This window comes from Pseudopipra pipra, chromosome 4, assembly GCF_036250125.1.
Source record: "Pseudopipra pipra isolate bDixPip1 chromosome 4, bDixPip1.hap1, whole genome shotgun sequence".
Lineage (NCBI taxonomy): Eukaryota > Metazoa > Chordata > Aves > Passeriformes > Pipridae > Pseudopipra > Pseudopipra pipra.
The window spans coordinates 24,758,386-24,772,953 of NC_087552.1; the positions used below are offsets into that span (position 1 = coordinate 24,758,386).

General features: G+C 48.4%; 2 protein-coding genes and 1 long non-coding RNA gene across 4 annotated transcripts in view; 1 reads left to right on the forward strand and 2 right to left on the reverse strand.

Annotated features, from left to right (window-relative positions):
* Positions 1–14,568, forward strand: part of LOC135412953 (uncharacterized) — a 60,070-nt gene that overhangs the window by 26,645 nt on the left and 18,857 nt on the right. The gene's annotated exons all lie outside the window — the stretch shown is intronic.
* Positions 1,678–6,094, reverse strand: LOC135412939 (alcohol dehydrogenase 1-like). Its single transcript, XM_064651950.1, has 9 exons — positions 5,808–6,094; positions 4,791–4,892; positions 4,192–4,333; positions 3,995–4,082; positions 3,665–3,884; positions 3,297–3,557; positions 2,837–2,972; positions 2,355–2,493; positions 1,678–1,922 (listed from the first exon to the last, which is right to left on the reverse strand). Exons 1-9 carry the CDS (start codon positions 5,823–5,825, stop codon positions 1,898–1,900), a joined length of 1,131 nt encoding a protein of 376 aa, XP_064508020.1. The 5' UTR covers positions 5,826–6,094; the 3' UTR covers positions 1,678–1,897.
* On the reverse strand, positions 9,629–14,219 carry LOC135412944 (alcohol dehydrogenase 1-like). Of its 2 annotated transcripts, XM_064651963.1 has the most exons (9): positions 14,017–14,218; positions 12,695–12,796; positions 12,329–12,470; positions 11,924–12,011; positions 11,589–11,808; positions 11,214–11,474; positions 10,788–10,923; positions 10,306–10,444; positions 9,629–9,873 (listed from the first exon to the last, which is right to left on the reverse strand). In XM_064651963.1, the coding sequence occupies exons 1-9, from the start codon at positions 14,032–14,034 to the stop codon at positions 9,849–9,851; spliced, it is 1,131 nt and encodes a 376-aa protein (XP_064508033.1). In that variant the 5' UTR covers positions 14,035–14,218; the 3' UTR covers positions 9,629–9,848. The 2 variants fall into 2 exon arrangements, with proteins under 2 accessions (XP_064508033.1, XP_064508034.1); XM_064651964.1 differs by lacking the exon at positions 12,695–12,796 and having other exon boundaries at positions 14,017–14,219.

Sequence of the window (14,568 nt, forward strand, 5' to 3'; positions counted from 1 at the left end):
TGTGTGATTATGGCAGGGAGTTGATAGTGAGATCCTGCTGCTGTGCAGCTTTGTGTACACTTAAGACACGAGGTTGGTTTTTTCTTATCTAATTAATAGAGGGAAAATCAAATCAAACTTATATGTCAGCAGACACGGATTTAATGATTAACTTTTTAATGGTAGATGCTGTGTATCTCCATTCCACAGTATTTCCTATCCTGACTTGCTCTATGTATTCATGTATTAGACAAGTCTTAAGAATTGATCAGGGAGGTCAGATGTTTGTACAGATAGGCCCAGGCCTCAAGGTGTTTGTCTTCATCTTGGTAGTCAGGGCTCTGGCCCACTGTGTGTATTAAGTTTGTTTACTGTCTGTATCAAAGCAGTGGAAAATTGGAAGAATCTTTGTCAGAAATCTCTGTGGAAAAGACCCTGAAATGCACTTGTGAGGGTTAAGTACAAATCTTGCCTTTTCCCCTGCCTGCGGCAGTTTCAAGTCCCCAGTAACATTTAGTTAAAAGACAAAGGCAGATATTATTGCCTTTATTACTGACTCAGCATTAAATTTTTGGCTTCAGTGTACCATTTTTACATGCTACCGTGAAGGACAAACTGAATCATATCCTACATTTGTTTGCAGGATTGATAACTCACTATTCTCTACCATGCCCTGTTGCTTTCATCTCCATTAGGACCAAAAATATTGTATACCTGATACAAAACAAAAGGGGGACGAGTCAAATGAGGTAAGGAATGCGAGAGTTGGATCCCCCCTGACGTATTTTACATTGAAGAGATATAAGAAAACTATTGATCAAAGTCTATTAAAAAATCAGTTGATTCTGTTCACTCTAGTGAAGGAGAATGGTAGAGGGGAAAAATATGTTAAAATAAGAGCAGGACTCCTACAGCCATTGCTGATTGTGAGTCCATTCTATCACAGAATGATAAAATCCTAGAATATCTCAGATTGGAAGGGACTCATTTTGTGCACAGAACAAATTTAGTTGCCAGACTGGTTGTGATCCTGCTAGCTCCTGTAGAATTTAATTCTGCCATGTAAGGAGCAATTTTGCTTTATAGTTTCTGAAGGGCTGGGAAGAGTACCTCTAGCACCCACATTTACATAAGGCGGGACATAAATGCACCTGTAATTTCTCTTCCTTATTCCAGTCTGTAAATTTCTCTGAAGTTGTTATCCAGAACAAAGCTAGGTCAGAAGAATAGCCTGAGATGGGGAGGCAAAAGGGTCTAAAGAGGACAAGTATGAATTGAGGAAGGAAAAATGAGGAGAGACTAGTACAAAGTAAAGTGATAAGAAAACCTGATGTTTAAATGAAGGGTGCTGGAGTGACAGGTTTGGTGTGGGGATCACTTCAAGTAGCAGAACACACTGGGGTCCTGTGAGCGAGACCAGAGAGCGGCAGCAGCAGCAGCAGGAGGAGCGGTGATTTACCTGCTGGACTTTGGTTGAGGCTGCAGCATTCACCCAGCTGAGATGGGGACAGAGAAGTGTCCCAGAGCTGGGGACAGAGCTGTCTGAGGTGGGTGAAGGTGGAAGGCAGTGGCAGTGGAGGGGCAAAGGCAGCTGCTCACTGCTGAGACCAGGGGTGTGGTGGAAGGGCCTGCGGGATGAGGAGGAGCTCCTCGTGCCCCGTGGGACCTCTGTTGATTGAGTGTACTGCATGGGACGAGTTTGACTGAAACCCTTTATTGGTAAAAGCATTTTGTCAGAAGAGGGATGCTTCTGGGTCTTGCCTGGGCACAGGAGGACCAGCAGCAACACCAGCATAGGCGAGTTCCTTATTGTCGTCTCCTTGTGCCCCACCAGGTGAGGGGCTGGTTGAGAAGGGGCTGGGCCAGGAGAGCATCTGCTGGGCTGGTGCCTCCTCTCAGCTTTCCATGGCTGTGTCCCTCAGAAGAGCAGGACGCTGCGAATACTGAAAAGTGGAAGGGAAGGGAGGGTTTACTGGTGCTGCAGTCCAGGAGCAGGCAGCGGGGTCGGCAGGTGTGCCTGGGGACCGGCTGCCTTCTTTCCCTCCAGCCTCTTCCTCACTCAGCTGCATGACACGTGCAGCAGTGGGGGAGCCTTCAAATCTCTGCTGAAGGGAACCCCTCAGATGATAAGGCCACAGGATCTCGGTTGAGCTGAACCATGAGCTGCAGGGTTCCCTGTGCTGAACGTGGGCTCTTCCCTCTGCGTTATGGCAGATTGTCCCCACACCTGGCTCTGGGCCCTGCTTCCTCAAAAGACTCAGGTGCTTTTTGAGAAGACAGTGTTGTGTGCTCTGCCTGCCAGAGCATTTGGGCTGTTTGACTTTTAGGAGGAGGTGCTGTTTGCTGTGCCTCGCTCCTGCTAGTCAGGGTCTCACCTTTTTCCTGCCCGCAACAACTCAAATCCCTCGTTCACTTTAGCGAAGGGCAGCGTGTGCGTGATCAGCAAGTCTGAATTGAATTTCTTCTCCAAATAGCTGGAAACTAGTTTGGGCATACAATCTCTCATCTTCCAGCCTAGAAAGAAGAGCAAGCAACTACAGTGAATGATGGGAGAAATGCTGTTTTGGGAAGGGAGTGTTACTGTGAGGGTCAGGACTGAGGGACCAGTACTGGTGCCACTCTCTTGTGTGGTAGTTTCCCTTTTTGGGATTGGTGGGATAGCAGAGACAGTTGTATGTTTTATACTATATGAACATCACAGGTTTATTAGCATTTTTGTTAGCATTTTTAATGCTACTCTTTAATGCAGTGCTCCTCTTTAGTTCACTTCTCCTTGAAAATCCTCTTTTAGTAGGATTTGTAAACTGCCATGAAAGGAAAAGCTGAAATTTCTAAAACATTTTCTTAACTTTCATACCTCCAACCAGGGTCCCCTTCCATGCACGCCCAGTCAGCAGAAGCATAGGATCAAGGGAAATCTCTGAAGCAGCATCCAGTTCCCCAATCATCACACAGATGCCAGTGTTCATATTGCAGGAGGCCAGGGCAGCAATCTGATGGGACAGAGAGGTGAGTTAGAGAAAGCACTGGCGAGTTGGTCAGGAAGCTGTTCTTTCTGAGCTGTCATCTGGCCCTCCCTGCTCATCTGAAAACACATCCTCCCTTGTGCAGGAGACACTGAGAGTTCGAGGCCTCTTTTAAGAGCCATACACTGTTTTCTCCCCAAGCCAACAGACTGCCTTTGTCTCACAAAGGTGTGCCCAGCAGTGCAGGCAGCAGGCAAGGAATTTCCCACCGGAGTGAATTTTTCCCTGGAAAATTTCCCAGGAGCCTGTGAATGATCTGAGAGGGAAGACAAGTGCCAAAATGCCACCTACCATGGTTTCTTTGAGGCCAATGGCCTCAAAGGAGTAGTCCACACCCTGTCCTGTCATCTCAGTGAGCACCTCCTGGATGGGCTTCTGGCAGTCTCGAGGGTTGATGCAGTCGGTGGCTCCCAGCTGCTTGGCCTTGGCAAACTTGTCCTTGTTGATATCCACGGCAATGATGCGGGAAGCTCCAGCTGCCTTGCAGCCCATGACAACAGAGAGGCCAACTCCTCCGAGGCCGAAGATGGCACAGGTGGAGCCTGGCTTTACCTGCACAGCATGGGGCCCTGTGAGTCTCCAGCGTGAGGAGGAGAAGGAGAGGGGTTGGTGAGAGTGTGAGGGCAGCCTTGGGGTGCTTGACACGCCTGAACACCAACCTTGGCGGTGTTGATGGCAGCCCCATAGCCTGTGGAAAACCCACAGCCGAGCAAGCAGACTTTGTCCAGAGGTGCTGCAGGATCTATCTTGGCAACGGCGTACTCTGGGACTACATTGTATTCTGCAAACGTGCTCATCCACAGGAAGTGGTGGATCTGCTTCCCTTTGCAAGTGAACCGGGTGGTCTTGTCAGGCAGCAGGTGTTGTGGCTCAGAGATACTGTAGGGAGGTGCAAACATTTGTATTTCGTTGACTAAAGCACCGATGGGGGGGGTGTCAGACTTGTCAGAGAGTAGGTGTAGGTGTAGGGGAAGGTGAAGCAAACTCACTGAGATTTCAGGCAGTAATTGGATTCAGGATTCAAACAGAAGCTGCATTTTCCACACTGAGGGACGCAAACGGGAATGACTTTGTCACCTGGAAGAACACATATCCCTTGTTAGGTGCCCCTCTCCAGGCAGGCCCTGAGGGTGCTGCCTGTTGGAGAGCTGAATCCTGGGCATGTGTTTGTGTGTGTGCCAGTTACCTGGTTTCACAGAGGTCACTCCTTCTCCAATGCTTTCCACGATTCCAGCTCCTTCATGGCCTGGGATAACTGGGAATTCCGCATTGGGAAAGCAGCCTTGCAAGAGGTGTTCATCCGTGCGACAGATGCCTGCGGCCACAAGCTGTTTGTAGAGGAAAGTGTTGGTGACCTGGCCTCTGACTTACTCAGTTTGTGGAAGTAATTTTCCCCGGGGTGCTATGGTGCCCCCACAGTCAGTGCTGACACTCCATGACAGCACGCTATGCCTGGGCTGGGCTTTCCCCTTCTCCTCACGCTGAATGCTCCATGTGGCTTTCCTCTGGACTGAGCTGGAGGTGGGACTGGAGAGGAGGCCACAGTGAGGATCACAGGGGTCAGTCCAGCAGAGCACGGGCTGGAGATGGCAATTCCTCTGAGACAGCTTAGGCAAGGACTAGTCTGAAACAGAGGCCCTGGCAGATGGTGCCTTTGAGCTAAGGCAGCTCTGGACAATTAAAGCCTACTGGCAGACATAGATCCCTGAGTTATATCCAAGGTATAGCCACAAGAAAAGCAATTCCCACAAGGGTGAAGAAGAAGTAATTGAAATGTGTTTTTACCTTGATCCGGACTTCACCTGCCTTTGGAGGGGCAACCTCCACCTCCTCGATGGAGAGTGGGTGTCCTGCAGCCCAGGCAACAGCAGCTCTGCATCTGATAACCTGGAAGCAACCGAGAGGATTACACTACATGGGAACATTTTCCTTTAGCACATGCTTGGGGACAGTCATCCTGCAAGCATCTAAACCAGAGGTGGACAAACTTGGTAGTGCTCAGCTTCCCCTGAAGCCAAGTGATACTCAGTAAACACTGGCCTAGTTTAGGGTCTGAGGAAACACCATTTGTGCTTTGTCACACAAAGAGTATCAGGTATAACCTTGGAAAATGATTGGGGTTTTATGGCTTCAGGGGATTTTTCCTAACATTGTCATATGTTAATGGACAGATTGTGCTCCCATGGTGACTGTGGACCTTACCTAGAGGCAATGCCACTAAGAGTTTTTATGTCAGCCTTGTAAGACACTGGGCTGAAGGTAACTGAGAGGGGTTACGGAATGGTCCCCATCTGGTTGACAACTGGACCATTTTGCCCTTGCCAAAAAGGATGATTTGTGTTTGACATTGCTCAAACCCTGCTCAACCAATCAACCCAAAGCTGGTTTGACATCAGCTAAATGGAGCTTGAAGCTTGGAAAATGTATCGTCGTGGACAAGGCTGAATGCAGGAGATGAGTGGCTGCAAGATGGAACCATTGAAGAGCTACATTTCCTGCCAAAGCAAGGGCACAGAGTGGGATTGAGCAGGAGGGTTTTTCAAGAGCAGTACAATTCTGTATTTTCATTCCTGAGCTGGTGGACGGGACAGAGGAGAAAGGCACTACCTAATGCAGGTACTCACAGGTGCAGTTGTAGGAAAGCAGAAGCTCATGGAATTCAAGGGGGTTTGGAAGAGCTGAGGGAGTAAGGTGGGAGGAGAGAGGGCATGCAGTAGCAGTGCACAGGCTGAGCCATTTGCAGAGTATTTCACCAAGAGCAGGGCAGCTCAGAAAGGAAGACGGAAAAGGCATTGTCCTTACTTTTCCCGAAGTGGCCATGTGGTCTTAGCAGAGGTGTTCCTGTTGCTGTATCGGTCTGGAGGGAAGCTGCTGCCTGTCTGGTCGAAGCTCTGTGTTGTGAAATCCCCCAGCTGTGGAACTGGAGCACTCCCGGCGTGGCACTGTCGCTGGAGAGCAGAGAGCTGTGGTTAATCTGTGTCGGATGCTGGACAAGGACAGAAACTGCTGAGGGGAGGAGCCTGATAGTGGCTGGGAGATGGAGGAGGGCAGAAGTCCTCCAGGGTGGCTTTTATCAGTGACTCTGCCCTTGGGCCATTCCCTACTCCCCCTGCCTGAAAGGCACAGAAAGCTCAGGAAGGTGTTTTTTTTTCCCTCCTGTTGCTTTCTGGCAGGTGTGGAGGGAGGAGATGCAGCACTGCTGGGACTTCCTCGGAGTCCCCTTGTTGCCAAGGCAGAGCATTTGAGCTGGTGGCCATTCACACCAAGGTATTTGCTAAAGGATTAAAAATTTAAAAAAAAAAGGTAAAACAAAAGGTAGTGAAAACATGATGTGATGTACAAATACACGTGGCCTTCTGGATTGAAGCTCTACTGTCTGTGCTGTTGCCGCTCTTTTCACCTGAGTAGTAGGGGAGAATGTGTAAGGAAGGGATTTTTTCCCAAGGACACATTTGTTTCACTGATATGGAACCAGGTCCGGGAGTGGGTTCCGGCACCCCAGGCTCTCTGGGTTCCCACAGAGCTGTGTTCTGCTGAGGCATTGGACAAGGTGATTTATAGGGAGGATTGGATGAATAAGAGCTTGTTGGAGAACCTGGCCAAGATGAGCACCCCGACGGTGACATAACCCCCATGGTTAGAAAGGAATCCTCCTCTGTGCCTTGAAAGGGTGCATTTGTATACCTAGGGAATGGGACAATTTCCTAGAAGACTACCACTAATGAAATAAAAATCCTTTTTGGATCAGGAAATGTTTAGAATGCTGTAATGAGTGGAACTGAACTCTTTAGCTGTTGAACAAGATTATAGATATATTGATTTTATTTTTTTCTAAATCAAAAGATTTCTGTTGACGTTAGGATGCAAAAAAGATTAGACGTGATCATAAAAAAATGCAGCATTCATGAATCAGGAAGGCATTACTCTGTAGAGTCATGCTCAGGACACCCTGCTCTACAATTGATTCTGATGTCCTTCATAGAATCACAGAATCTCAGAATGGTTTGGATTGGAAGGGACCTTAAAGATCAGCTAGTTTCAACCTCTTTGCCACGGGCAGGAACACCTTTCACTAGACCAGATTGCTCAGAGCTCCATCCAACCGCCCTTGAATAGTTCCAGGTACAGGGCATCCACAACTTCTCTACAACCTGTGGAAAAGACCCTGTTCCAGTGTCTGACCACTGGAATATAATAAAAGAATTTCTCACTAAAATCTAATCTAAACTACTCTTTTTCATGCCTGTTTTCCTATCAGTTCAACCAACAGATTTGGTGGAGCAAAGATATGGTTCTTCTCCAGGACTTTCATGTATTTTCATGTGCTTTGCAATCCTCATTTCACTCTGAAAGTGGACCAATTTAACTGGTTAGCCAAAACCTAAAAATACTCTTTAGGAGGTTCAGGCAGGCCCACTTTACACACCTTTTGGGCCATAGTTTGGTTGGCTTTGATTACCAATCCATTTTCTACATTGCACCAGAGTTGGAAAGCAATTCCAGATGACAAATGCTCTATGGCTGATACCCTGTGTGATTGGAAGTGTTCAAAGTTTAAACCAACAAATTTTAAAAGAGCTGTAACAGATACTGAGATCATTCGACTACTTCCTAGATAACATTCCATACATTGGCCTATGTTTTCATCTCACACATAAGGACATAAATGCGAACAGTGCTACCTGTATTTCACACCTGTTAAGACATGTCTGGTATCTGCTGTTGAGTTTATACCCTAAAAACTGGTTGTAGAAAGGTCTTTCAAAGGTGTAATATTATCTTTCCTTAAAACATCCGTGTGATGCTCTAGTCCACCAAACTTGCAAACCCAACATCGATGGGGAGACAACACAGAGCTGCTGTCTGCCGTGCTTGCAGTTGTGAAGTGCCATGGGTAGCTGGCATCTCTGCAAAGGATTTGACATGTGTGTGATTATGGCAGGGAGTTGATAGTGAGATCCTGCTGCTGTGCAGCTTTGTGTACACTTAAGACAAGAGGTTGTTTTTTTCTTATCCAATTAATAGCGGGAAAATCAAATCAAACTTGTATGTCAGCAGGCACGGATTTAATGATTAACTTTTTAATGGTAGATGCTGTCTATCTCCATTCCACAGTATTTCCTATCCTGACTTGCTCTATGTATTCATGTATTAGACAAGTCTTAAGAATTGATCAGGGAGGTCAGATGTTTGTACAGATAGGCCCAGGCCTCAAGGTGTTTGTCTTCATCTTGGTAGTCAGGGCTCTGGCCCACTGTGTGTATTAAGTTTGTTTACTGTCTGTATCAAAGCAGTGGAAAATTGGAAGAATCTTTGTCAGAAATCTCTGTGGAAAAGACCCTGAAATGCACTTGTGAGGGTTAAGTACAAATCTTGCCTTTTCCCCTGCCTGCGGCAGTTTCAAGTCCCCAGTAACGTTTAGTTAAAAGACAAAGGCAGATATTATTGCCTTTATTACTGACTCAGCATTAAATTTTTGGTTTCAGTGTACCTGGGCATTGGTTTCAGAACCATTTTTACATGCTACCGTGAAGGACAAACTGAATCATATCCTACATTTGTTTGCAGGATTGATAATTCACTATTCTCTACCATGCCCTGTTGCTTTCATCTCCATTAGGACGAAAAATATTGTATACCTGATACAAAACAAAAGGGGGACGAGTCAAATGAGGTAAGGAATGCGAGAGTTGGATCCACCCTGACGAATTTTACATTGAAGAGATATAAGAAAACTATTGATCAAAGTCTATTAAAGAATCAGTTGATTCTGTTCACTCTAGTGAAGGAGAATGGTAGAGGGGAATAATATGTTAAAATAAGAGCAGGACTCTTACAGCCATTGCTGATTGTGAGTCCATTTTATCACAGAATGATAAAATCCTAGAATATCTCAAATTGGAAGGGACCCATTTTGTGCACAGAACAAATTTAGTTGCCAGACTGGTTGTGATCCTGCTAGCTCCTGTAGAATTTAATTCTGCCATGTAAGGAGCAATTTTGCTTTATAGTTTCTGAAGGGCTGGGAAGAGTACCTCTAGCACCCACATTTACATAAGGCGGGACATAAATGCACCTGTAATTTCTCTTCCTTATTCCAGTCTGTAAATTTCTCTGAAGTTGTTATCCAGAACAAAGCTAGGTCAGGAGAATAGCCTGAGATGGGGAGGCAAAAGGGTCTAAAGAGGACAGGTATGAATTGAGGAAGGAAAAATGAGGAGAGACTAGTACAAAGTAAAGTGATAAGAAAACCTGATGTTTAAATGAAGGGTGCTGGAGTGACAGGTTTGGTGTGGGGATCACTTCAAGTAGCAGAACACACTGGGGTCCTGTGAGTGAGACCAGAGAGCGGCAGCAGCAGCAGCAGGAGGAGCGGTGATTTACCTGCTGGACTCTGGTTGAGGTTGCAGCATTCAACCAGCTGAGATGGGGACAGAGAGGTGTCCCAGAGCTGGGGACAGAGCTGTCTGAGGTGGGTGAAGGTGGGGGGCAGTGGCAGTGGAGGGGCAAAGGCAGCTGCTCACTGCTGAGACCAGGGGTGTGGTGGAAGGGCCTGTGGGATGAGGAGGAGCTCCTCGTGCCCCGTGGGACCTCTGTTGATTGAGTGCACTGCATGGGACGAGTTTGACTGAAACCCTTTATTGGTAAAAGCATTTTGTCAGAAGAGGGATGCTTCTGGGTCTTGCCTGGGCACAGGAGGACCAGCAGCAACACCAGCATAGGCGAGTTCCTTATTGTCGTCTCCTTGTGCCCCACCAGGTGAGGGGCTGGTTGAGAAGGGGCTGGGCCAGGAGAGCATCTGCTGGGCTGGTGCCTCCTCTCAGCTTTCCATGGCTGTGTCCCTCAGAAGAGCAGGACGCTGCGAATACTGAAAAGTGGAAGGGAAGGGAGGGTTTACTGGTGCTGTGGTTCAGGAGCAGGCAGCGGGGTCGGCAGGTGTGCCTGGGGACCGGCTGCCTTCTTTCCCTCCAGCCTCTTCCTCACTCAGCTGCATGACACGTGCAGCAGTGGGGGAGCCTTCAAATCTCTGCTGAAGGGAACCCCTCAGATGATAAGGCCACAGGATCTCGGTTGAGCTGAACCATGAGCTGCAGGGTTCCCTGTGCTGAACGTGGGCTCTTCCCTCTGCGTTATGGCAGATTGTCCCCACACCTGGCTCTGGGCCCTGCTTCCTCAAAAGACTCAGGTGCTTTTTGAGAAGACAGTGTTGTGTGCTCTGCCTGCCAGAGCATTTGGGCTGTTTGACTTTTAGGAGGAGGTGCTGTTTGCTGTGCCTCGCTCCTGCTAGTCAGGGTCTCACCTTTTTCCTGCCCGTAACAACTCAAATCCCTCGTTCACTTTAGCGAAGGGCAGCGTGTGCGTGATCAGCAAGTCTGAATTGAATTTCTTCTCCAAATAGCTGGAAACTAGTTTGGGCATACAATCTCTTGACTTCCAGCCTAGAAAGAAGAGCAAGCAGCTGCAGTGAATGATGGGAGAAATGCAGTTTTGGGAAGGGAGTGTTACTGTGAGGATCAGGACTGAGGGACCAGTACTGGTGCCACTCTCTTGTGTGGTAATTTCCCCTATTTGGAATGGGTGGGATAGCAGAGACAGTTGTATGTGTTATACTGTATGAACTATACACGTTTATTAGCATTTTTGTTAGCATTTTTAATGCTACTCTTTAATGCAGTGCTCCTCTTTAGTTCACTTCTCCTTGAAAATCCTCTTTTAGTAGGATTTTAAGCTGCCATGAAAGGAAAAGCTGAAATTTCTAAAATATTTTCTTAACTTTCATACCTCCAAACACTGACCCCTTCCATGTACGCCCAGTCAGCAGAAGCATAGGATCAAGGGAAATCTCTGAAGCCGAATCCGGTACCCCAATCATCACACAGATGCCAGTGTTCATATTGCAGGAGGCCAGGGCAGCAATCTGATGGGACAGAGAGGTGAGTTAGAGAAAGCACTGGCGAGTTGGTCAGGAAGCTGTTCTTTCTGAGCTGTCATCTGGCCCTCCCTGCTCATCTGAAAACACATCCTCCCTTGTGCAGGAGACACTGAGAGTTCGAGGCCTCTTTTAGGACCTGTACACGGCTTTCCCTCACAAAGGTGTGCCCAGCAGTGCAGGCCGCAGGCAAGGAACTTCCCACCTGCATGAATTTTTCCCTGATTGCAGCCTGTGAATGATCTGAGAGGGAAGACAAGTGCCAAAATTCCACCTACCATGGTTTCTTTGAGGCCAATGGCCTCAAAGGAGTAGTCCACACCCTGTCCTGTCATCTCAGTGAGCACCTCCTGGATGGGCTTCTGGCAGTCTCGAGGGTTGATGCAGTCGGTGGCTCCCAGCTGCTTGGCCTTGGCAAACTTGTCCTTGTTGATATCCACGGCAATGATGCGGGAAGCTCCAGCTGCCTTGCAGCCCATGACAACAGAGAGGCCAACTCCTCCGAGGCCGAAGATGGCACAGGTGGAGCCTGGCTTTACCTGCACAGCATGGGGCCCTGTGAGTCTCCAGCGTGAGGAGGTTGGAGGAGGAGGAGTGGGGTTGGTGAGAGTGTGAGGGCAGCCTTGGGGTGCTCGACACGCCTGAACACCAACCTTGGCGGTGTTGATGGCAGCCCCATAGCCTGTGGAAAACCCACAGCCGAGCAAGCAGACTTTGTCCAGAGGTGCTGCAGGATCTATCTTGGCAACGGCGTACTCTGGGACCACGGTGTATTCTGCAAAGGTGCTGACCCACAGGAAGTGGTGGATCTGCTTCCCTTTGCAAGTGAACCGGGTGGTCTTGTCAGGCAGCAGGTGTTGTGGTTCAGAGAGACTGTGGAGAGGAGAAATCATTTGTATTTCATTGACTAAAGCACTGATGGGGGGGGTGTTGGACTTGTCAGACAGACAACCCCATGTAGGTATAGGGCAATTTTAAGCAAACTCACTGGCATTTCAGGCAATAATTGGATTCAGGATTCAGGCAGAAGCTGCATTCCCCACACTGAGGGACGCAAAGGGGAATGACTTTGTCTCCTGCAACAAAGTGGATCCCTTTTTGGTACCTCTTGCTAAGCAGGCCCTGAGGGTGCTGGAGCACCTCTGCTGAGCTTTCCAATTGCAGCAACCCACCACAAACCCTTCCCTTCCTCTGTCAGGATGAAATGCACTAAGCCCCACTCATGTACATGAGGAACGGACCGGGAAAGTGTATGTGACAGTCCAGTGCAATGAGTGTGCACTCAGATGTTGAGCCACTGACTCAGGAACGGGGAGAAGTTTCTGAGCTGTTGGCAGCTTCATCCACTTTGAGGGTTGACTTGTGCACATGGGTTTGTGTGTGCATTGATTACCTGGTTTCACAGAGGTCACTCCTTCTCCAACACTTTCCACAATCCCAGCTCCTTCATGGCCTAGGATAACTGGGAATTCCACATTGGGAAAGCAACCTTTCAAAACGTGTTCATCTGTGTGACAGATGCCGGTGGCCACAATCTGTTTGGAGGGGAAAGAGTAGATGATGAACTTTAGAAATAGCCCAGCCTTTGTTTAACTGAATTTGTGGAATGATTTTCCACAGGACTTCTCTGGACAGTTAAGGCCTATGGGCAGACCCCAGGCCTTATTATACGGGTTATATTCTTGTTATATATCCAAATTATAGCCACAAGAAGTGCAATCCCAACAATGGAGAAAAAATTATTGAAATGTCTTTTTACCTTGATCCGGACTTCACCTGCCTTTGGAGGGGCAACCTCCACCTCCTCGACAGAGAGTTCTTTGCCCAAAGCCCAGGCAACAGCAGCTCTGCATCTGATAACCTGGAAGCAACCGAGAGGATTACGCTGCATGGGAATGTTCACCTTTGGCAAATGGCTGGGGATGGTTGTCCTACAATCACCAAACCTACAGCTGCCCAACACGTGTCTCTGCACACTGCAGTGCACTCATGGAGCTACACAACTGTCCTGTGCTGTTTCCTGGGGGACTTGCTGGGTGAGTGGCATGTGGTGGGAGAGCAGCAACACGTGAGTGCTCAGCTGTCCATGAAACCAAGTGATGTTCAGTAAACACTGGCATAGTGTGAAGAGTGAAATGCAAAGACAAAGTGACCAGTCCAGAGAGAGTAAGGGTTGTGTTTTCCCTGGAAACCGAAAAGAATCCACCTGCCTTGTGTCTGCAGGACAGGGCTCTGTGGATGACAGCAGGGCAGCAGGGTTGAGCTGCTGTGGCACAAGAGAGGCTGTGGGCCCTTCCAACAGCACTGAGGGCTGATATCTGCCTGGCCTTGGACTGGTCTGTGCTAAGGAGAAGCTGAGGCTAGCTCTGGCCCCTCTCATATTTGCCATGTAAACACAAGTGAGTTCCAAACTGGCTTTTGGTAGGCGACATGGAGAAGATCCCTGAAGGGAAAAGACTCTGGTGTACGAGACAGATGTGACAGCAACACAAGCGCTTCTGCAGCTTCAGGCAAGAAGAACAGTACTTTGAGTTTCAGTGGGCTGAAGGTAACTAAGAGTGATTAGGAAACAGTCCATGTCTGGCTGGCAATTGGATAATTGCTTGCCTTACCAAAGCGATGCTTTGTGTGTGACATCACACAAATCCTGCACCGATCAACCCAAAACTGCTCTGACATCAGCAACATGGAGGTTGAAGCTTGAAAAAAGTATCGTCGTGGACAAGGCTGAATGCAGGAGATGAGTGGCTGCAAGATGGAAGAGCTCTATTTCCTGCCAAAGCAGGAGCACAGAGTGGGATTGAGCAGGAGGGTGTTTTTCAGAGCAGTACAATTCAGTATCTCATTCCTGAGCTGGTGGGCGGGACAGAGGAGAAAGGCACTACCTAATGCAGGTACTGACAGGTGCAGTTGTAGGAAAGCAGAAGCTCATGGAATTCAAAGGGGTTTGGAAGAGCTGAGGGAGTAAGGTGGGAGGAGAGAGGGCGTGCAGTAGCAGTGCACAGGCTGAGCCATTTGCAGAGTATTCCCCCCAAGAGCAGGGCAGCTCGGAAAGGAAGATGGAAAAGGCATTCTCCTTACTTTTCCCGAAGTGGCCATGTGGTCTTAGCAGAGGTGTTCCCGTTGCTGTATCGGGCTGGAGGGAAGCTGCTGCCTGTCTGGCCAAAGCTCTGTGTTGTGGAATCCCCCAGCTGTGGAACTGGAGCACTCCCGGCGTGGCGCTGTCGCTGGAGAGCAGAGAGCTGTGGTTAATCTGTGTCGGATGCTGGACGCTGAGGAGCACAGGGAGCGTTGAGGGGAGGAGCTGCATAGCTGGATGGGGTCAGAAGTCCTCCAGGGTGGCTTTTATCAGTGACTCTGCCCTTGGGCCATTCCCTGCTCCCCCTACCTGAAAGGCATAAAGAGTATAGGAAGATTTTTTTTCCTCCAGTTGTTTTCTGGCAGGTGTGGAGGGAGGAGATTTGCAGCACTGCTGGGGCTTCCTCCGTGTCTCTGGGTTGCCAAAGGCAGAGCATTTGACCTGGTGGCCATTCACACCAAGGTATTTGCTAAAGGATTAAAAATTCAAAGAAAAAAAACAGAAAAAACAAAAGGTAGTGAAAACATGGTGTGGTGTACAAACACACATGTCCT

Excerpts from the sequence above, each read along its gene's own strand:
- LOC135412939 (XM_064651950.1), bottom strand. Across the intron at positions 3,885-3,994 it reads AATTACTGCCTGAAATCTCA|TATCTCTGAGCCACAACACC; the intron begins GTGAGTTTGCTT and ends ACCTCCCTACAG. Across the intron at positions 2,494-2,836 it reads GAAGGGGACCCTGGTTGGAG|GCTGGAAGATGAGAGATTGT; the intron begins GTATGAAAGTTA and ends TCTTCTTTCTAG.
- LOC135412944 (XM_064651963.1), bottom strand. Across the intron at positions 11,475-11,588 it reads CTGCCATCAACACCGCCAAG|GTAAAGCCAGGCTCCACCTG; the intron begins GTTGGTGTTCAG and ends CATGCTGTGCAG. Across the intron at positions 9,874-10,305 it reads TTGTTACGGGCAGGAAAAAG|TATTCGCAGCGTCCTGCTCT; the intron begins GTGAGACCCTGA and ends TCCACTTTTCAG.